General features: G+C 37.4%; 1 protein-coding gene across 2 annotated transcripts in view; it reads right to left on the bottom strand.

Moving 5' to 3' along the window:
• Nucleotides 1–605: 605 nt before the first annotated feature.
• Nucleotides 606–23,152, bottom strand: part of LOC149229083 (acyl-lipid (8-3)-desaturase-like) — a 352,078-nt gene continuing 329,531 nt past the window's right edge. For both annotated transcript variants that reach the window (XM_089378453.1, XM_089378452.1), the window contains exons 13-14: nucleotides 1,153–1,263; nucleotides 606–1,019 (exon numbers count right to left, since the gene is read on the bottom strand). In XM_089378453.1, the coding sequence (XP_089234579.1) occupies nucleotides 939–1,019; nucleotides 1,153–1,263 (192 nt within the window). In that variant the 3' untranslated portion in view covers nucleotides 606–938. The remainder of the gene's footprint in view (nucleotides 1,020–1,152; nucleotides 1,264–23,152) is intronic.

Here is a 23,152-nt window from a genome sequence, read left to right as displayed (position 1 = left end):
CCTCTATTTTTGTAATGTAATTTATTGTTTATATAATAAAAATTGAAACATTTAAAAACAAATATCTAATAACTACCCATGGGAGTGTGGTCTAGCAGCTAGCATTAAGCTAATCAAACTTCTATTAATATGGAGACCTATGTACAAAACACTTTGAGTGGGTGCAAATGAAGCTAGGCCCAAACATTGGGCAACCTCAACAACATAGATGTGCCCCCTCATAGTGTGATAAATTAACCAAAAAATTATACATAACATACTTAAAAATAAAGCTAAGCGAAAACATTAGACAACTTCGACAACATAAATGTGCCCCTCATAGTGTGATAAATTAGCCAAAGAAATCCTACAAAACATACTTGTATTAAAAACCAAAAAAACAAAAAAAAACAAAACCTCGACAACATAAATGTGCCCCTCAGTGCAATAAATTAGCCAAAGAAATTATACAAAACATACTTATATTAAAAAAAAAAAAATCAAACAAACTAAAAACTACCCGATATTATTAGATAATCATATATTAGTGTGATAAATTAGCCAAAGAAATTAATAAAAAATTAAATTAAATCTAAAAACTGCCAAAACATTATTAGATAATCATATAAAGTATGATGCGCAAAAAAAAATTGTAATATAAACATGCTTCGGAAATTCCGTCATAGGAAAATACATACTCTATAATAAAGTCCCAGTGAATTTAGTTTGAAGATGTACCTTGAGAATACTATAGTCGAAACATACAAGAACTCATATTGATAAGCCTTCACATTAAGGATAGTAATAGAACAAACAATCATGGAAATTTCACTGTACATTATATATGATAAAAACTTTCAGGGGAAATACCATATAACGTTAATCTTTAAACCCGATTTTGAGTGGGGAAAAAGATAGTGCGATCTCAACTGCCATAGTTTGTGCCTCAAACATTTTGGTCAACCACTAAGACGCAATTCAAAGTTCTCACTCCCAACCTTCTTGAGATGTAGAAAATGAGCCTTCAAGGCAATCCAGAACTGCAAAACAAAAAGGAAAACGAGTGACATCTGAAGAAGAATCATGCTCAATGTGAAATCTATAGATATACCATTAAAAAATGAGCAAGGACGTGAAATAGTTAAATACTTCTGTAAACTGAAACATACTTACCGACGGATAAGAATGATATGGAACATCAAAATCCTTGCAGGTTGCTTTCACAATTGGATGTATGCATGGGTAGTAGAGATGGCAGACCGAAGGGAATAAATGGTGTTCAATCTACACAAAGCATGAAGAAAACAAATTAGCGTGATGATTGACCTCAAATATATCTTTGCCAATGAAAGATTTTAATACTTGTAAAATAGGTTGCGGTCCACTTTTTCATCTGGAGAGTAAATATCCATCCATTCATATCTCTTCTTTCTTCGAAGTTAGTGCATGCTAACTTTAGGGGGTATTCCTAAGAGATCAAGGGATCAATACTTGCAAAAAGGAAATGATTAGTAATGCCCAAAATCAATATGACGTTGCTGTCTTAAATAAATTCGCAACCGAATTAAATGGCAAAGCAAAGTAAGTGTCATAAATGCAGAAAATATGAAAGAAAAACAATGCAAACTACACTGAAAACAAACTAATAACACTGCAGGGAAAAAAGTACAGTGAGCTGTAGGTGACGGTTTTGAAGCTGAAATACTAATCTGATGACATGGAAAACAATGTGGAAGTTATGCGATAATTTTGAATGCAAAAGTCAAATTACAGTGAACAAATATGATTGATTTTTATGCAGAAAATGTGATTTTAACGCTGTTTCTGGGTGTTTTAATGTGTGCGTGTAACAGCTCTGGGTCAAAAGTTCATGTGATAAAAGTTAATAAAAACAAAATAAGACCAAGGTCATGGAACACTTATTCCAATTTGAATGTTGGGCAAAATATCCTAGTGGGCATCACTTGTGTTTATGGCTAAGGGAAAATTGGCAAAGGCAATGACAAAAGCTTTGAAGAGAAAAAGAGGCATTAATTGGCATATTTTTATGAAAAGAAAGGAAATTAAGAGAAAAGGGAGGTGAAAGGTCACCGATTGCATGTGAAGAAGAAAATGAAGGAAAAATTAAAATAATAAAAAAATGAAGAAATTAGAAGCATCAAGATTAAAAAGATATCCAACAATCAGTTTGTAGCCTATTGTCAGTTTTGTTTTGGAATTAGTCTCCGAGAGGAAAAGAGCACCAAGAAGAGAAAGCAAGCAAAGGACAAGGAAGCAAGGATCAAGCAAGGAAAGATTGGATCAAACAGCGTTAGCGGGAATACTTGTAGGTAACGGGTTGCATGTATGATTTCCCAGCTGGTTTTGGCATGCATGGTATATGCATGTGTATTTGGTTTCTTTGTTGTCATTGGGATGGGTTTTCCCAGGTTTCGACAATTGTTTTAGCCTTGCCTTGACATTTTCAGATAGCCATGGTGTGATGGGATTCATTATTGGTTGAGCTTTGGATTGCCGAAAGGTTTTAGATCCAGATGAGGTGGTCTCAGGAAAATCCCAAAGATTCGGGGTGGAGATGGTTTTCTCCGTGAAGCCCTCAACAAGTGGGTGGAGACAGGTAAATTCCTCAAGAGATGGTGAAGGAAGTCTGAAGTATCCAAGCTCGGTTTGGTTTTGTGGTCTCTGGACCAGTTTAGGTGAGATCACGGTAGGGTGAGGGTGGAAGTGGTTTAAATTCTAGATTCCCTTGGTTATTTATGGATTGGTTTATCCCATGGGATCCAACATTTATGCTTGGAATATAGCAAGAGGGTGATTCGTTGAAAGAAAGATTTGGTTTAACCCAATCTATGGTCAGGTGGTATGTGGAAGTCCCTGACTTGGTTGGCTTTTGCATATGTTAATAAGAGCTAAGTTTCTCTTGTCTTTGATGAGTAATTATACTTGTTATTATGTGGCTTTAATGGTTGTTCTATCATTGTTATTATTTTGGTTATATGTTGGTTATAAGCATGGTTTTATGACAAATTCAAGTTATGGCTCTTATCATGTTTGGTTGATAAATGAAAAGTTATTGAATGCACGACCTAATAGATATTATTGCAGCGATTGTGAGAGGGCATCAGTGCTTCTTGGTAGACTTCAGATAAGTTTCAGATCTCTATGTTCATATATGCATTCATGACCTGTAGATTTCATGTTCACCATGTGTTTGACGAAATGTGTGTCATGGTTAGGTCTTGTTAGGTCAAGTTCTTGTCTAAGATTTGTATGGAAGGCTTTGTCCTTGTGTCATTCATGGTTCTGGAAGTGTCATTAAGTTATGGGAAGAGGTCTGGATCCTAGCATGAAAAAGTGACTTAAATTCTGCGATTGCAGGCACAAAACTAAGTGAAAAACACTGCAGTCACTCCCTTGTAGGCATCATGCATGTGCCTGGAGGGTTTTAGTCGAAATCAGACAGTGTTGTGCCAGTGTTTGGGAGATCAGAGCACTGAAAAAAGAGGTCTAATTCAAGGTCTGGGCACCTAGAAGGGTGGTTTAGCCCTTGGGGGTCCTATAGCACCTAATAGAGAAATCATTACGTGTTTTGGTTTGTCGATTCTATGTCCTTAAAGTGATCTAGGAGGTTGAATCATATCATAGTGACCCTCATCTCATGCTTACATCAAGCAAATCGGTGAAAATGGGTAAATGTGGGAGGAGGCGGTTAGAGCGTGTGTGAGTGTGTATACTTTCTGGATTTTTGAATGCATAGAAATTGATAAGGACATAGTTTCTCTCTACTTTTGCACAAAATATGAAAAACCAACAAGTTAAAATTGTCGTAATTTGTCAAAAAACAACTTAGTTTGAAAATTTAAATGCCTAATTTATATGGCTAGGATGTACAGTGCTACCACAAAATCTCACACCCAAAGATGTAAACTCCTTGCACCTAGGTAAAGAATTATGGAACTTGGAGGTTAGCCACTATCACCTCATTAACAATCTACATTTTAGACAAAGGATGGAGCTAAGTCAAGAGGGGCTTCCCTAATGATATAAAGAAGAAAAAAATTGAGCTTGGGGATGATGGGTGAAAGGGGCACTCTAGTTCCTTATTATTTGGGCTATCAAGGTAATGAATGCAACCTAAGAGGGTGTTCTAAAAATAATTAAGGGTTAGCAAGCAATAAACTGAGGTGTGTATTCTATTACCCGCCACCAGTGGGTGATCCCACAGGAGAATTTTTTCTCCTAGATTTGTCTTCAAACGGCAGCCAACAGCCTTGACAGCTACCAGTGTAGCCAATATTGTGTCAGTTTATCTTCGCTCCCTGAGTCAATCATATGTCCCCTCACCCATCTGTCGAGAGTGTATATTTGAAGGTGGGCCATCCAATCCTAAAGGTATGTCTTTCATTGTGCAATCAGGTGCTTATGCTTGTTTTTCTTGGGCACACTTGGGTATGGATTATTGAGTGACTTGGAAGAACGAAGGGTTCCGACTATAATCTTGTTCCCTTACCTTAAATGGGGGGTTAAGCCTCAACTCTAGTCCTGTGGGATCTCCCCTATTGGCTTATAGCTTCAGGATGAGCACTACTTGGGAAACCTCGATTTTGGTAGCAGGGTCTCATTTTCCCGTTTCATATTTTTCACTTCCCTCTGCACATTACATGCCCTATTTCATCATCTTCCGTCTCTGGGTCCACAAGGCTCTAGTAGTCCCCCTCCCCTTGTCCACATGTTTGGGTTGGGCTTGGAACGATGCTCTGGAGGTTGATGCAGCTAAAACAAAGATAGAAACATATCATGGCCACATATAAAAGGAAATAATACCACAAAATGCAAAGATGGTTGGGACAATAAATTTAGCACGTGGGCAAAAACATGAGTTCCACCCCTTATCATTATGGCCATCACCTTGGTTCTTAGCGCCCTTATGAGTGCCCCCTGCATCGTTAAGGAACCCATGCATGTCACAACCCCTGATAGGCAATGAACCACCCCACCTTAAGAGGGTAATCACTGTCATATTATACACAACATGCTCTCACCCCCTGGAGCCCCGAACAGTCAAATAAAAAAAAATCAATAAAAGGCAAAGGGAAAATGAAAAAGGGTGGAAAAACAGAGGAAGAGGTAATTCATGTACCACGATTGCTCCCTCCTACATTTATACACCCAAATATGTGGACATCCCTCATCATTACCATCCTTGAAACCATGGCATTTGACCTTGAGACTCCTGTGTCGTAATCCATCTCATCATTATCCACATGACACCTACCGCTTGAAGGATGTACCTTGGACATGTCCTTCTCTTTAGGGGATGGGAACACCTAATAGGTTTGTTTATTAACTACTCCTACCTAGAGAGGTAACACCATTACATGCTCAAAGCCTCAAATTTGGAAGGAAACACATTATGCAGTCTCATTTGTGTCAACGACTAACAAGTTTGATTCACTTAGATGCACTAATGAATTATTGTAGCCAATGGTAAGGAGACACATTGGATCTTATACAGGATTGGCAAGTGGTTTCATCATGGGTTATGCAACTTAACTAGGGCCCAAGCCCACTAGAGGATCATATTGACACTTGTAGGGGAAGCGTTGAGACCCATGGGTTTCCATCATGTGATAGAGCATTATCTCATGCCATGGGCAACCTTAGCACCTTCAGCAGCTTGTTCATTGCCCCACATTATATTCAAGATGATGCACTTGGACTAGCAGTGCCCCCAACCAGCTTAGCAGTATATACAGGGTTTAGCAGTTGATCTGAGGCCTAGAGGAGGTTTGTCTCATCCTTGAGACATGGGAGGGAAAGGACCATCTTCCATGCCCTCACTTGGAGTAGTCTACAACCTTATTTTTCATTAGGAGACCCATGAGACCATTTCTTGTGCCCTAGAGCCACTTTGGAGCACCACATGATCATTTATTCAAAGATTATAGGGCTGACCCCTTGTCCATCATTCATGGAGTCCTCACTCTCATTATGGCACCTTGAGGACTCAACAAGGCCCTTCTACGACCCTTCTACACCATGATTTCATCATTTCAGCTCTCTTTGGATGGCTTATTCTTCACTTTATGAGCTACTTGGTGGGCTTGTCACCAAGGATGTTATTTGCACATTGTTTTATGATTGTAGGGGCTATTAGGCTAATTTGAATTAGGTAGAGGATCATATAAATTTAGATCTCTCCCATTGTGGGAGATCATCATCATCAACACTTGGAACTTCTCCCTTATAAAATTTTTGCACTTTTTCTTGGATGCTACTTGGAAATTCTATTGATGCATTTCGATATCTTTGGACGTTAAAATTTCGATCTTTATTGGAGCTACTTATTTGTCTATGGTTGGATACATCTCGACATCTTGTAAGTGATATTTTGTTGAAGATTTTCATCGGAATTATGTTTAATGTGTGGAATTATTGCAATTAACTAGATCTTGTGTGCTCTCATTTATTAAATTATCATTGTGAAGGATTGTTCAATTACAAATTGCACATGTTACTCATTGCATGACATTAGATAATTGTTCCTATTGGGTGGGATTTGGTTCTTGTTCCATGAAAAGCCATAGATATTGAGTAGTTAATTGTTGAAAAGTGGTTGCTAGGGCATCACTTTTTGGCATCCTTGAAGATGGTTTTAGTGAATCTTTAATCATCATAGACTCCATAGCCCAAGGATTAGGCACTGATCCAAGTAAAATTTATGATAACCCTATACTTCCATTTCTTTTTCTCTCTCCAAAAATTTTTGGCCCCTTTCCTAGACAACCAACTAGGGCTCTCATGGTCTAGGGGTTCACAAAGTTTGGTGAAATTCTCAGGGTCAATTTTTAAGAAAACTCAATCCCTAGTTGCATCTTTGGAAGCCCATCTTGAACATATTGGATTAGTGGTCTTATTGAGGGTCATTTGCACATGGAATTCGAAGAAAGTGATCATTCTTGCCCCTTTCCCTAGCCTATCTTGATCTAATGAGCACATTGGAGGAACTCCTCCCACGATTACTCATAAACCCTAGGTCTTGTTTAGGCCCTTTCTAAGTATCTCTAGTGAAGCAAAAGGCCTTTTTTAAAGTGACAATTCACCTTACAAAGGCTTTAGAGAGATCCTATATTACAATGGAAGCCTTGACCATGAATATACTCATCATTATTGAGATTCTGTAATCCTAGGTCTAGATCTTCCTCCTAGGTCTTTGCTAGAGAGCCTTTAGCTTCTTTTGAAGCATTGAGCCCTAATTGAGTCTATCCTTAAATGGGCATTGGAAACCACTTCATAGCTTATCATTGATCCCATCATTACAAGTGATTTCCTTCATACTGGGACTCCTCCCATCAGTGAAAGTCCGTAAAGAGCAAGGGACACTTACTGAGGTGATAGTGGGTCTTTGTCCCTTTTTTGTCATTTGGTCTAGTAGTTGCCCCCTTAAGGTCCCCTCCTAGGATCCCTGCTAGATTCTGTGGCAACATATACTATAACCCTTAACTTCATAAACCAAACATTACTAGATGAGAAGGAAAGGGTATCACTTAGGGGACATCCATAATAAAACTAAATTAAGGGTGAAGCTTTACTCATAAGGATGTTACGACCTGTTACCCTTCATGTCAGCAAGGGTACGCATATATTTTTGCAATACATTTCACACCATTGTAAGCCCAAAGTCAAAAGTTAAAGCCTTGTAACAACCATGTGAGGCCTTGTATTAGGTGTCCTAGACCTTGTGTTTGGTCGGACCATGGTCAGTGTCTTTGGGTTCATTTCTAGCTCCTTTCTTCCTGGATAGCATTGAAGGGCCTTGGATGGGCTTACCTGAGGACTCATGCATTTAGAGGAGCCTACTTTTGACTGGTGATCACCAGTGTATGGGGTAGTCTAGCTTGCACTAAGGTGTAGCTATGTCTTACCACATGGTTATGTGTCTATTGAGTTTGTATGTGGCCTTCACCTTGTTGTAGTATCCCTCATAGTTCTCATACATGGCAATCTCACAATGTCAACTTTCACGTTTCCCAATGCAAGTGGTCCCTGTTACCCACCAAAAAGTGGGTAACTCCATAAGTGAAAAGTTTTCTCCTTCTATGGACAACCAACGATCCAACATCCCTACATTGCTTAGTACATGATGATATGTCATGAGCCTCTACCATTTGCATTGGTCAGACACCTCTCCACCATTTTGCATTCCTCTTGAAGGAAGGTGAATCATCACACAACAGGTAATTTAACCATTTTGTAATCATGTGGTTTTACTTAATGTTTTGGGAATTCTAACATGAATTAATGGGTAATGTAGATGATTGACCAATCTTGATTGTAAACCTATTTTCTCACTTTAGTAGGGAGGTTAATTTTTTACTCTAGTCCAATCGGACTTCCCCTAAGGGTTCAGGGTTATAGGAGGGGCATTACTTGAGAGACTTAGATTGAAGTAGTGTGTCCATTATATTCCATACATACCACTTCCCATCATCCCCAAATTTCATCTCCATTCTTCAGGTTTGGGGCCATTCGTTCATTAGAAGTGACACCCTCTTATCCTCATCCTTGAGTCTGAGCCAAAAGTTGTCCTGGAGGTTGATGCATCTAAAAAGAAAGATAAAAGCATAAAATGGCCACAATTAAAATGCAAAAGATGTTCGGGACATTAATTATCGCGTAGGCAAAATCCTAGCTTGAACTCTACCCTCCACGTTAGCTACCACCCAATTCCTCGCGCACTTGATGCTCCATCACATAATAAAGGAACTCTTGCATGTCCCAACCCTAATGAGCAATAAATTGACTCATCATTAAGGGGTAAATAAATGTTAAATCATTAAAAGCAAGCTTGAGCTCCTAAGTTATGCTCCCAATTAAAGCATTATCAAAAAGAAAGGGTGCACTAGAGGGGTGGAAAAAGCAGGTTGAGGAAAGGGGTAACTCATGCCTCCACAATTGCTCCCTCTTTACATATATACACTCAAGATGACTGATTCAAATTTGTTAATGGAACGAAATAAAATACCGATTTATAACCAAAACAAAGAGATACAATGAAACTTAAATTCTATTAAATAATTGGAAAATGTTGAAATTATAAAAATGCAGAATGAAAACAAACTAGCTTGAATGGTGGTAGTTTATCTTTGAGAAGAGATGTGATGGCTATGTGTCTTTGCCAAAGTGAGTTACAATGAGGTTGAAAGGCACTTTTTAATATTGGAAGCAATGAGGAAACGTTAAACATCCAAAAACCTAACCCTAGGAGATGAAACAACAAAAGGCTTATGGGCCCCACTGGGGTTAGTTGGTACATCAACTTTCCGAGGTCATAAGTTTTGCATATAATATCTGTTTGGCGCGCTCGGTAGCCTGTTGGCAAGGTCTAGATGAGAATTACCTATTTTAGATCAACCTAGGCTTTGCCTATGGCTACAGCGAAAAACATCATTTAGGGTCTCAAAATGGCCCCGAAAGTTTAGGACCCAAAAAAACTATAGAAAATTTGCCAAAATGGAGAACTATGCATTGAACCAGTGGAGTAGGTGGATGGCCACCAATACCCACATGGATTAGCCATCCCCTTTTAAGAAGCAATGCTCTCCATTGTGTTGAGGGCCCCTATAACATGGGGAAACTTCTGCTAATTTGGCTCTTGGTGAGCCACTTGCCTTGGTGAAGAAGTTGCCCGACTTTCACAACTCGGTAGAGTTGGATATGTTGTTGGCTGGTATCCTTTGTCTTGGTGTCAATGATTTGATCCATTGTAGCCTGCTCAATGCAGTCAGGATGGAGCTACGTGGGGGCCAATTGCTTGGCTACCTTCGAAGCTATGAAACCAGATTCGCTCAAACTACCTGACGTGTCCAAATGTTGGAGATTCGAATCCCAAAATGGGACACGTCGTGTCCTAACGGGACATGATCGAATCCCGGTCATGTCCCGTTAGGACACAACGTGTCCCGATTTTGGGATTCGAATCCCAATGGTCTAAAGCTTTTACCAATTTTTTGAGTTCATTCTCGTGTGGGGTTTTTTAATGACAGATGGGGGTATTCATATCTGAGGCATAACTATCCCATGGATTTCTTTTTCCAAAGTGTCGCTAAAGGTCTGAAACTTTTACCAATTTTTTGAGTACATTCTTGTGTGGGTTGTTGCAGAGAGTTTTTACCAACTCAGTTTACATTCTTTAGGTGTGATTTTAATGGCTACTATAATTCTTTAGGTGTGGTTTTAATGGCTACTATAACTGCATTGAGATAATAGTGACATTTCCATTTAGAGAATTCTTAAATTTCAAGGTGTGGTTTTAATGGTGACTATTACTACCTATTGAGATAATGGTCACAATTGCTATTTAGAGAATATGTAAATTTCACCTTCAGATTTCAGTGTGTTTTAATGGTGAATGTTACTGCATATTGATATAATGGTGACAATTGTTGTTTATTGAGATACAATTGCATAGTACAGGTTTTCAAAGGTAGAATTTAGATGACTTCGCACATTTTGTGATAAATTACCATATTTTATCCATCTCACATTTTATGCTCGTTACATTAGAGAGCCCCATTTATATGTTATTTGAAAATGAATGTGTGCCTAAACTCTATGCCTCTTGTACATGAGAAAATGTTTTGGAACAAGTTTGGTCGATCCGTTCACAAATATATGCATTTTCAATTGCGTGTTGAGTTCAACAATAGTATTTAGGCAAATTTAGTAAAGATAATCTTCAGAAAAAATGATGTCATCATGGAATTTGGAATTTTGAAGATGGTTAACTAAAATATAATTCTAAGAGAAAATATAGTGATTTCCCAGTATCATTATCTATTTGTTTGACAACGATTTTAACCGAATGTAAAAAGATATGTAGGATGTCAAATTAAACAGAAATTTGGTAAAAAGACATGAAGGATGGCAAATAAAAAATAAATTTGTATCATTAATGAGAATTTGTGTAAGAAATATCTAATTTTTAATATATATATATATAATAAAATAATATATAACGAATCCTATGTGTCCTGTTCCAGGGGATCAATGTGTCCGAATCTGACTCTTGAATCCCTGTATCCTACAAATCTTGAATCCCCGTGTTAAGTGACTGAGCTTCGAAGCGTCCAACAGAGTGGATAATCTGGCCAAAGTAGCTCCACATTGAACACTAGGTGCAAGCCGAGGAATGAGGCAATGCTTAATTCAAAAGCACTGTCACCCATTGCCTTTGTGATTGTGTACGACCCATATCAAAGTGGTCTAAGCTTGGGGCCTATGAGGTGCTCTTTCTGTAAGTGTAGCCACACCTTATCAACAACCTGAAACTTGTGTGGAACCTTGTGCAATATCACACAATACTCATCCTTGAAGGGTTTGATCCCACAGGGCAAGCGACATTGTTCGCTGACGTGGAGATATTGCTCTTGGCAGAGCCACCCAATGGTGTATGGTTGCGGGTGTGGTGCTGTCAGCAAGCCCAACCATTTGAAAACCTCTATTGAGATGAGGTTCTGACTTCCACTATCGACATCTATGAGTGAAAGAGGCACTCACCTTTCTCCGGATCTTCGGGCTCACTTTGCCGGACCTTGGTGTAGGCAATAGCGGCACTGGGTTCTGCATCAATGATATGCTTCCCCTTGTCCAAGTCTAATTCAAATTAAGAACCCGCATCTATCTCTAAGGCTTTCAATTCAGCCACCAAAGACTGCCTTGCGCGACATTCATCGATGCTATGAGAGGGGTTCTTGTGGAACTTGCACCACTTTTCTCATGTCTTTATTCATCTTCCCATTATCATTTTTTGTTTGCAACTTACATGGGTTGTCTTGCGGTGGTCCACCATAGCTCTTTCCATTGTTCTACGATTTGGGGATGCCCTTTTCCTGCTTCTGTTATGAGAGTATAACAAATCCAAATTTTCGCTTCTTTTGTTTAAATTTTTGCTCAATTTTAACAGTAATATTGGTATGTTGCACAAAGCAAAGAGATGTCCAGGAACTCCATTTTTGTTTGGATGCATTTGTGCAGACAACCATAGTACTTGAGCACCAAATGTTGCTCAAATTTTTTGACACCTAGCTTGGTGTGCAAGGTATGGAAGATATTTGTGAACTCTAGCATTGTTTGGTCCCTCTCATGTTGTAGTGTGGTCCATCTCATATACTGGTCTTTGTAGCTTCCAACAAGGTAATATTGTTCCTTAATAGCATACCTAAAAGAGTCCTAAATGGGTGCGACTATAAACAATGTGGATTCCTTTGTGGCCCTTTGCTCACGTTAAGTCTCCCACCAATCCTTGACGTGGGGGTAGCCTTTTTAATGTCCCCAATTTTTGGATTACCTCGTAATGTGGTTAGGGGAGATTTCTAGAACTTGTGTTAGCTAGGCCATATGAACGAGATTACACCATTGGTAGGCCTGGAGGGTTTGGAGGAGTTTTATGGGGTCCAACTATGATCGCTTGCCATATTTCATCATCAGGACCAATTTCGCACAGTTCAATCTTAGTTATGTTGCATTCCGACAATTCTCGTAAAACAAGGTTATTATCAGGGATATTTTAACTATTTACACTTCAGGTATTATTTGGGTCTGATTATTTGAAGGAACACCTTAGTGTAATAGCTCATTGAGATTGGGACGAAAAGATCTACAAGGTAGGATGATGAAAAGGGGCTTTGGGGTTGCCAGTGTGATCATGGTGGTAGATTAAGCATTTTTTGGGGTTAAAAGTGACTTTAATTAGTTAATAAAAGTCATTTTATGAAATAAAAGAGGGGAAAATTCTTTTTATTATTTAATTGGAGAAAAAAGACAAAAAGAGGCAAAAGTAACTTGTAGAAAATAAGAAAAACTCACTTTGTGACTTTATCAATCAAAAATAAAAATAAGGTGCTTCTAGAATGTTGGAGAGAGATCCATCAATTCTTTAAAAAGAGGGGTCACTTCTCAATCATCCTATTCTATTCATCATTTCTTTGAAAGTTGATTTGGCTCAAGCGAGTCTCATACAAGGGTTTCAAGTAGAACTCTTGAACTGATTTTGGTGAAACTCGAATTCCACCCTAGTTGACTCTTAGGGAGATTACTTCAGATCTTCCACTCGTGCTCAAACAAAAAAATTTGCAAGTGTTTGGAGTGAATTTCCAGAGGAGACCTTCTTGGCTGAAGGGTTGATTTTCTGAGCTCTGGTTATTGTAGGTTTGAAGTGTATTGTTGGAGGCCAAGTTCATTCATTAACGCCGACTTTAATTTATTGAAAGTTGAGTCCATCAACTATGGAGGCCGAGATCATTTATTGGGGTCGAATACATTGCTAGACGACGAGTTCATTTGCTAGAGGCTGAGAATTATTTTTTGGGTCGGGTTTAATTGTTGGAGGCCAAGAATTATTTGTTGGGGCCGAGCTCATTTACTAGAGGCCGAGTTCGTTTTGTTGGAGCCAAGTTATTTTGCAGAGGCTGAATTTATTTTGCTAAGGGGCTGAATTTATTTGTTGGGGGGTCGAGTTATGCTCTGAGGCCAAATTCTTCCTTGTAGAGACCGAGTTAATACGCCAATTCCAGTGGTAAAATTAAGAAGTTCTGATTTTCCCCTATTTCATTGTTTTGCTATTGATTAAGATTTGAGTACAACTGTGGTATTTAGTAATTTTTTCTAGCTATTAATATATTTACTTGCTGAGAAATTTATAATTCTTCTAGTTCATCATTGTTATAACTTATCTCTAGTAATTTCTTAAAAGAATACTACAACCTTAAGGAGTGCAAATGTAATTTTTTCTCTATCAGAAAAATTGTGCACTGAAAAATACCCTTCTAGCAAATTTAACGATTTGTCTAGAGCATCTGCATCTATCTGACCTTCGAATATAGGAATATCAAAATTAACTTTCATCTTGAAGGGGTTGCACCTCCAAATTGGCTACTTGATGAAGATGCATCACCTATTGGCATATGTTAAAGGATCTAGGAAAAATTATCCATCATCTCATTCATTTTTTGCGTGAGAACTTCCTCAAGCAACAGTTTAATAAGATCTCCTACTTCCTCGTCTTTCTTTTCTTCCACAATTGAAGTTTGTTGGGGTTAATGAGGATGGTCTTGTAAGAGCTCAAATAGTTTGAGTCCCAACTCCTTATACCCCAACCTCGTTGCGGACATGCACAAAAAAACAGATAAAGAGAAAACCACTCTGATACCACTGATCCAAATTTGTGAAGGTAACGAAATAAAATATTGTTGATTTGGGGTAGCATTGGATATGCTCTAGCCATGAAAATTGGTGGAGAGGCTAAAGCACATGAGATCTCCAAGACCCAGAAATGGTTTGGGCATATTCTAACTGGTTTGGGAGATATTAAAATAATTAATATTTTTAGTGGAGTTCCTAAGTCTAAACTTAGGAAAAATAAAATATTAATGGGTATTAATATAAAACTAGGTTAGAAGGTTCCAAAAGTCACGGATCAATCCAAATCTAATCTTAGCCGTTGATTAGAGATTTAATATCGGTTATTGAAGGACCAACAAGAAAAAGTATAAGAGGAGGCTTGATGGTTAGTTGGAGAACACACCAGAGTGATCAGTCATTCGATTTGCTTGAGTGGGGTTGCTAAGCAAAGTCGAATCAGTGATTAACAGTGAGGGGCAGTGAGTATTGGACAGAGAGGCAGAGATAGTGTTGAGAGACCAGCACAGAGGCAAAGAACGAGAAGTAGTAGCTAGAGCACACCACGCAAAACCCAGCAGAGACAACACAGAGGCCACAGGGACTACGTCATCCATGCAGAGGGTTGTAGGAGTGACGTAGAGGATCCCAAAGAATGTGCAATGCCTCAGAGGGCTGATGAAGAGCAGCAAGAGGCTAACGCATTGCTTCAGAGTTACTGGAGAGGGTTTCAGGGGACAACTTTTCTGAATACCTATTTCCGAATAGAGACGCATTACTGCCGATTGTTTTTCTCTGTCGGGTGAGCCAGGTTGGCACCCAGTTGTACTCAAGGAAATAATGCATAATAATATACCCTCAGAATAGCTGCATTAGTTTTCCTGCATTGGGTTTTTCCGAGGACATTTATCCAAAAATAATGGTGTCACTTGTGTGTTTGTTTTCTTTCAGTTGTTGATCTGTAGATGTTGTGATTGTATTGTGTTTATTTCAGTGTTTAAATGTTTTAAATAATTTATTCAAATTTAAACAAGTAGAAGAAATAAACCAACAGAATATAGATTAATTTTCTAACGGATAGACTTAGAAAATTCAACAAATACATATTTATAACCGAAACATAGAGATACAGTGAAACTTGACTTCTATTAATAAATGGAAAATGCTGAAACTGTATGTTGACCACTACGTGTCAATGACCCATAGCAATACACCCCCTTTTTCGCAAAAGGGGTAGCGCCTGATCGATGTGTTCGTGTCATCCAGCTATCATCATTAACCTGAAGATCATGTTTTAATGTAAACCCATTCTGCATGTATATAATGTAACTAATCTCAGCAGATCTGTGTCATGTATGTAATTGCCTAGGTAAACCTACTTTTCTGGTGACGATCTACATTTCGGGAGGTTTTTTGTCTCACCGATCCATTCTTGAATGGTCAGTAGAATTTTCCTTTAGCCTTACACCAAAGCCGGAATGAATTTTGTCACTGGAATCTTAGGCGAGTCCTAGCGTTCTAGATCGAGTCTATGTAAAAGTGATTTGGGAATAATCCTAGCTATTTGGTTAGGTTATTTTATTACAAATTACTTGGTCTTCTGGATTATATTTGTGTCATAGAAATGGGTAGTCTGTGAGGGTCTGTTACAGATGGGTTTTCCCCCTTATGATGTAAAAGATATGAAAATTATGATGTAAAGTGTCTTGAGGGTTGAAAAAATAATTTATTTCCTCATAGGTTAATTAATTAAATTTTCTGGCCAAAAAATTAATTAAAATCTTAAGCCAGAAATTTAATTAATTCTAGGTCCTAGGTAAATTTAAATTTTCCAAAAGCAAAATTCGTTGGTCCTTTAAAATTCAAATTTTAAAAGGTCCCCGGACTAAGGTAGATTATTTTTCTAAATTTTAAGCCTTTGGTCCCTGGGATTTAAGTCAAAGTCAATTTTTTGAGGAAATTAACTCAAAATTTTTATTTTTTAGTTAATTAAAATGATTTAATTGAGAAAATCAAATTTCCTCAAGAATTTAAAATTTTGACGAATGAGATTAAAAGAAATTTTAATTCTCATCAACGAGCGAGATTGCTTTGACGAGAATCACTCGAACTAGCCATTGGAAGATTTATCTATAAATAGGAGGTCATTTGTCAGTTGATCCATCCAATCTTTGAATCGTGTACTAAGCTCTCAAGCTCTCTTGTATACTTTTTTGAATTAATGCAAAAGTCTTTGGGGTTTCAACGTGCTGTAGTGTTCCCCTTCATAAATTTATGGTAATATTGTTTTAATTTTTGCTCAATATTATGTGAAAACTGTCAATCAATAGCTCTCTTAGAATAATCTGAATACAGGTATCTTATTCAGTTTGTTGGATCTAGGATAACATTTTAATTTTGATTGAAGTAGCAAGTATCTCTCTTTCTTCAAAATTCTATTGTTTTTCTATTTTTTTACTTGATTTGATGGTTGATCTAGTGTTTGCAGAACATCTTTCAGGTTCTCATTGAGAAATTGGGGATAGTCTTCGATTGGACCAGCCAACTCTCAACACATATTTTCTGAAGAGCCTACTTCATATAAACCTCAGGATTTATCTAACCATAATCTTTTTTCTGCAGGGTGTTTTTGTGCTAGTACCTCTCTAAAATTTCAAAATCTTATAAATATTTTGTGGAAATTTTGATAGATCTGGCTATTAAGAGCCTTAGATTATCAAATTTGGGAGCGGAGTCAGACTCATACTTCTCAGATCTGATAGATTTGTAAATTATTTGTATAGATCTGTTATTTACTTGTGTAAACTGAAATTTTGTAACATAATTTTGAATTTTAACACTTGGGTTTTTGGATTTTCTCTATTTTTGTACATATTGGGTATTGGATTTTTCTCTTTTCACTTGTGCAGGAATAGATCTGAGAAATCAGCCAAGAAAATCTTCAGATCTGAGCTAGATCTAGATCCTGGAGGGCAAGATCTGGGCTCAAAGATTGTTTGCAAGAATAGATTTAAGAAATCAGCCAAGAAAATTTTTAGATCTAAGCTAGATCTAAACCCTGGATGGCAAGATCTAGGCTCAAAGATTGTTTGCAGGAATAGATCTGGGAAATCAGCGAAGTAAATCTTCAAATCTAAGATTTTTTTCAAGCAGATCTGGGGGTTTTGAGCAATGTTGTTAAAAGCGCGAGTGGGATTAAATCGGCGCGGGGAACAAATCGGAAAAAATCGGAAAAATCGGGAAAAAATCGGAAAAAAGCGGGAAAAAATCGTTTGGTACAAAAATATTCATTTTTTTTCAATTTTTTTAATATCTAAACCATCTACAACATAAAATAAATACATTGACACATAAATATGATAAAAAAACTAATATATAAGATGTTTAATATCATTTCTAGCGCTAAAATCACACATAACATTGAATCATGTCCTGAATAGTAAGTCCTGACTCCTGAGTCCCAACTCAGCCTCAAAATATCAACAAAAAATATGATAATGTATCTCATCATGTCATAATGTCATAGACAATAAAATGAAGTCTAATCCTATTGATTTCCTCTGCCCCTCTTGCGAGAAAATGCCACAGCTTTCCCTTTCCCTCTAGATGTAGATGTTGGTGCCTGTGTTGGTGGAGATGGCAGTGGAGTCTGATGTGCTCTAGAAGCTGAAGAACTAGAAGTAGGAGCTATAGGAGATAGACCACGTCCTCTACTGGTGGCAGGGGTAGCCCGAGCAGGTGGTGTCACCTGGAAACATTACAATCTCCCAATCCTGAAATCCTGAAAAACTGATAAGTTTGCTGGATTTTAAATGAAATCTAAAATTCTACTTTCTCCATATGAAATCCAATGAGGCTGGAACCACTCTCAAACATCCTGAGTCATTTCATGGTAATGTTAAAAATTTAAGTAAAAGGATGAAAATGAAGATTAAGGAGAATGTCACTTTTACTTTAAGAATTTAACATTACCATGAATAGCATATCCATACTAGGGCCTAGACTTTATCATTAAGCTGCCCCACTCAAAAATTATTTGTTTCTTTCAAAAAAAATTGCATGAAAAAACCCAAATGACCAAATGAAAAACCAAAAAAAAAATTATAAAATCGCGCTGTCCCAATCCCCCGCGATTTTTTCGTTAAAAATCGCGATTTTTTCGAAAAAATCGCGATTTTTTGAAAAAAGCGCGATTTTTTCAATAAAAATCGGCAAAAAAAAATAGGCGATTTTTTCGTATAAAAATCGCGATTAAATCGGCAAGCTGAAAAAATCGCGATTTTTTCATTAAATCGCAATTTTATCGCGATTTTAACAACACTGGTTTTGAGACAGATCTAGGCCCTGGAGGGCAATATCTTGTCCCAAATATTTTTGCAGAGCCAACCATTAAAGATTTTGCAATAAATCTGAAGATCTGAAGTAAAGTAATATTTGCAGAACAAGGGTTTCAATTTTTGGGGCTCTTAAGCCCATATCTGCCTTCTTCTAGCCCAACGCTAGTTCTATTGGCCCTGTGCTAGCTCTCATTGGCCCTACATTCCCCTTTCTCCATTTCTAATTTGAATATTTAATTTTCTGACGCTGATCATTGGTGGATTTTTGCAGAGAAAATTTGGTAAAAATTTGTGTTTCAGGTATTGAATTTTTTTTTGGCAACGTGGGCAAGTGATCTTCAAGGCCTAGGGCCTAAGGGTTTGATCTCTAAACCATCTTTTTCCTCTCTGTTTGCTACAACGGTCATATACCTTTCTAATAGTAGTGAAAAACACATCTAAGTGGTTTGAAATTAACTAAAAAACTTACTAAATACATTAATAAGTCATTTATGTTTGATGTGTATCAAGAATTTGACCTAGATCTACATTTTGGGTCACTGTTATCTCTGAATAATTCTGTTTCTGATGTCTGAAAAATAACAGTGGCAAAATTTCATGTGGGTTAGCCTAAAATCAGTTCTTAAGTTGTCTAATACATTAAGAAATTAATTTCTTGAGTTGGGCATTCATCATTAGGCTTATTTCATGTTTTAATTGTTGGTTGTAATAAGTATATCAAATCTAATATAATTCTGGAAATGACACCATAACAGGCTGAAAATTTTTGATAATTCATGTGGGCAAGTTTGGAAACTTTTTAGTAAATTGTTGGCATAAAGATATCATTGATAGCTTACTGTTTTCATTGTCATATTGTTGTTGTCATAAAGTTTTTCTTACTGCTATCATAAAGTTTTTCTTACTGCTGTCCTAAAAACTAATTTCTGAAAATTAAGTACTCTGTCATGGAATTGTGATAAAATGCATATCTTTTGTTTCATAAACTGAGTATTTTTTTGAGCATTTGTTGACATTGATTGCAAAGAAGTTTTTATTCTCTTTGAGCTATAATTGTATCAAAAAAGATTTGAAATAAGCTTGTGGTTTAATTGTAATGTTTTCAGGGGTTTATTTTTAAGTCTTCATCCAATAAAGCGAACAATTTATTTTGGTGATTAAGGGCTTTTGTGACACAAGAGTTTCTAATCCTCGGGTCTAACTTCTTCTCATCATCTGGTGCATTTGCATATAAGTTAGTTTTGCATAAATAAAATTTACTTCCAAGCATAAGCTTGGTCGATAAAGAGATAGGTATCCATCCATCTTTGCTTGAGAAGCCTGCTTTTAATAGTACTTAAAACGATGACCTTGCAGTCGTCAGAGCCATAGCTCTCTACAGCGTCGGAGGCACCGGGTATGTTAGATTTTCAGGAGAGGTATTGTTAATCACACCTTAGTGTGCTTCACCTTATCTTCTTTCTGCCAATTACTTCGAAACCAAGCTTAATATAGAAAGGATCGAAGCGTTAAAACTTAGATAGGCATTTAACTAAAATTAACCAAGATTTTTGCATCTCATATTAGCTTTAGGATCTGCACTTCATATAAGATATTCATCCAAGCAGCAGTTGCAAATCAATTACTTGGTCCTAAATTTCCTAGCAAGATAGTTGACTCCATAAGGCACTGGCATCAATTGCTTAAAATCTAATCAAATCCTATAAATCTTGCTAAATCTAAATCAAATACTTGGTCACTTCACTGTGTCTCCCGAACTAGCGGGTTTCCAACTAGTTCTCCTTCATTCCATTTTCGTAGGGTCTACCCCCCTTACTTTGTTATAGGGAGACAACTTAAACGAAGAGATTGGGGATCAGGGTAACAGCCCCCGATTTGAGCCGTTGTCGCAATGCCTAGACAGTGCAACAACACTGTAAAAATGCATAATGAAAACAAACTAGCTCGAATGGTTATAGCTTATCTCTGAGAAGATATGTGATCACTACACACCTTCGCTAGGGTGAGTTACAATGAGACCAAAAGGCCCTTTTTAACATCTGAAGCAATGAGAAAACTCTAAACATCCAAAAACCTAACCGTAGGAGATGGAATGCCAAAAGTCTTATGGGCCCCACTAGAGTTGGTTGGTACATAAACTTTTCGGGGTCATAACTTTTGCATATAATATCTATTTGGCACGCCCAGTAGCCTGTTGGAAGGTCTAGTCAAGAATTGCACATTTCAAATAAATCTAGATTATTGTGACACTACCACGTCAAAAAAGCATCATTTCGGGCCTCAAAACAGCCCCGAAAGTTTAGGATCTGAAAACACTGTAGAAAAACTACCAAGATGGAGAACTATTCTTTGAGCCAATGGAGCAGGTGGATGGCACTAATATCCACCTAGATCAATGATGGACCTCCATCAGCTGGCCCCATGGCCATGGCACCTCATCTTAAAATTTCTTCCCCTCCATAGCCACTATTTTCACAAGCACCTATGGATTGAAGGGTTGACCTAAGAGATGTCACCTCCCATTAGGTGCTAGAAACACCTAATAGGGTTGACCATCTAGCCATCCCTAACACAAGTAGGGAACACTTTTATGAGACTTGGTCTAGTTAGATATTTGAAGGTGATCTCAATTTAAAGGAGTATCTTTCCCTTAACAATTAAGTGTGGTCCACTATGAGCATCTAAGGTCATTGTCCCTAATGATTGGTGGCTCTCACTTGATCTTGAGATGGTTTCGCCAAGTGATTCTTCAAACAACAATAGAGGCCTTTGAGGGCACAATATATCACTCTACTCTATAACTTTCCCATGTTGTTTTGCACCTTTCAGTGAGTAGTGATGACCTTGCAAATACAACCTTACCCCTCATGGTAGAGCATTGGGCACTTTGATGATTCGGCATGATGATTAACAACCTGGACTACCCCCATATGTTGAAACGGTGAGCTCTTCTTGCTTGGTGTTGGATTGACTAGATGTTGTACCCAACAAACCTAGGATGCTCTCAGGTTTGCCTTGACACTGTTTCATGGGCATGGCTAGATCCAAAGTCCAGATGGTGATGGTCATCCCTAGGATGACAAGGGAGGACTTGTATCCACACTTGGAGCCCCAACACTAGAGAGAGATAGTGCCACATCACCTATCAAGCCCTTGAGAGGGTGACATAGGGCACCCAACACATAGTTTTGAGACATGGAGGCACACTTTGAGACACTTTTTAAGGTCTCCCCTTAAGACTTGGAGTTGATTATGATGATGGGACATCTCATTAGCCTATCCCATGTCTTTCAGTAGCATTTATGGCCCAAAAATGGCATTTTGTCATGAATTTGGCTGAAATCGACCCACACGTGTGTGCTTTTATGGCATTATTTTAGTGATTTGAGCCATGGAGTTGGCTTGTACCTATTGTTTTGTCAAACTGTAAACACTCAAAGTCAAACTTGTTTTAGGGCTTATAGGCTAATATTTTTGTAAAAGAGAAGAGATAGACCTCATATAAATAGAGGATCCCATCACTCTTTTCATCATCACACATGAATTCAGCCTCTCTTAAAAGAGTGCAAATTGCCTTGTCTTTTTCACTACTTAGTAAAAATGTGATTTTATGGAGCATCTTGCTATTGGTGATAGACTATTGCATTGCAAGTATCATTTTGGGATTGAAAGAAGGCTTTTATTCCTGATTTTTCATTATTTTCCATGTGAATGAATTAATTCTTGGGTTTCTAAATGTTCCATGACTAAAGACTGATCGATTATTGGAAGACTTGGTAAAACTTTGCATGCTAAATATATTCTTCCCTGAAATATATAAAACAATGCTACCAAATTAACAAAAACTATAACCTCAAAACCAAAACTCTAGCCCAAAAAACTCCTATTCTTGTGCAAAAAAAAATGAACAAAAATCCTGAAATCAAAAAGTGTTGATGTCGCATCACCATTTTGTTAGGGTTAAGATTCCAACATTTTTCAATCATGGCATTAAAAACCAAATCCATGATAATAATCTTAAAATTCCAACAATTTCAAACGTGACATTAAAGATCAAAGAAGAAGACTCCAAATAACCTTAATATTCTAACAACTTTCAACCATGAAATTAAAACCAAATATCACAAGTACAAAAAACTTTAAAATTTCAATATTTTTCGAGAATGGCATTATAAATAAAATATTTGACTAAAAAAAGATTTAAAAATCAACAACTAAATCAAAGAATCACTCTAACAACAACAATTTTTTTTTAAGGCTAGAAGTACAACCCTTTTAAAATCTTAGCCAAAGACGAACCATTTTCAATGGGGCTGTAATATCCCTTATCAGAGATATCCCTCAAACACAAGCAAACTCTAACCAGAGAAATAACAGTAGTGCAACATACAATAATGTATACATGGAATATAAGCAGATACTCGAGAAATGCAGAGAGAAATGCTAAGCCATTTTATTATACTGAGTAATGGAAAGAGTACAAGAGGTGATCAGAAAGATAGCACCTCGACTTGCACAAGGCAAGTGAAGAAATACACTTAGAATGGTAAGGAAATGGCCTCTCTCTAAACTGCGTCCAAACTGCCGGAGAACTGCTGTGCTGCTACTACTACTGGAATCAAATGAGGATTTGGGGTTGTTCCCCTCCTCAGAAAATG

Source organism: Pinus tabuliformis, chromosome J, assembly GCF_031772625.1.
Source record: "Pinus tabuliformis cultivar Carrire ecotype Pingquan chromosome J, CPIR1, whole genome shotgun sequence".
NCBI lineage: Eukaryota > Viridiplantae > Streptophyta > Pinopsida > Pinales > Pinaceae > Pinus > Pinus tabuliformis.
The sequence above is the reverse complement of the archived record's forward strand: the minus strand, read 5'-3'. Positions and strand labels throughout refer to the sequence as shown.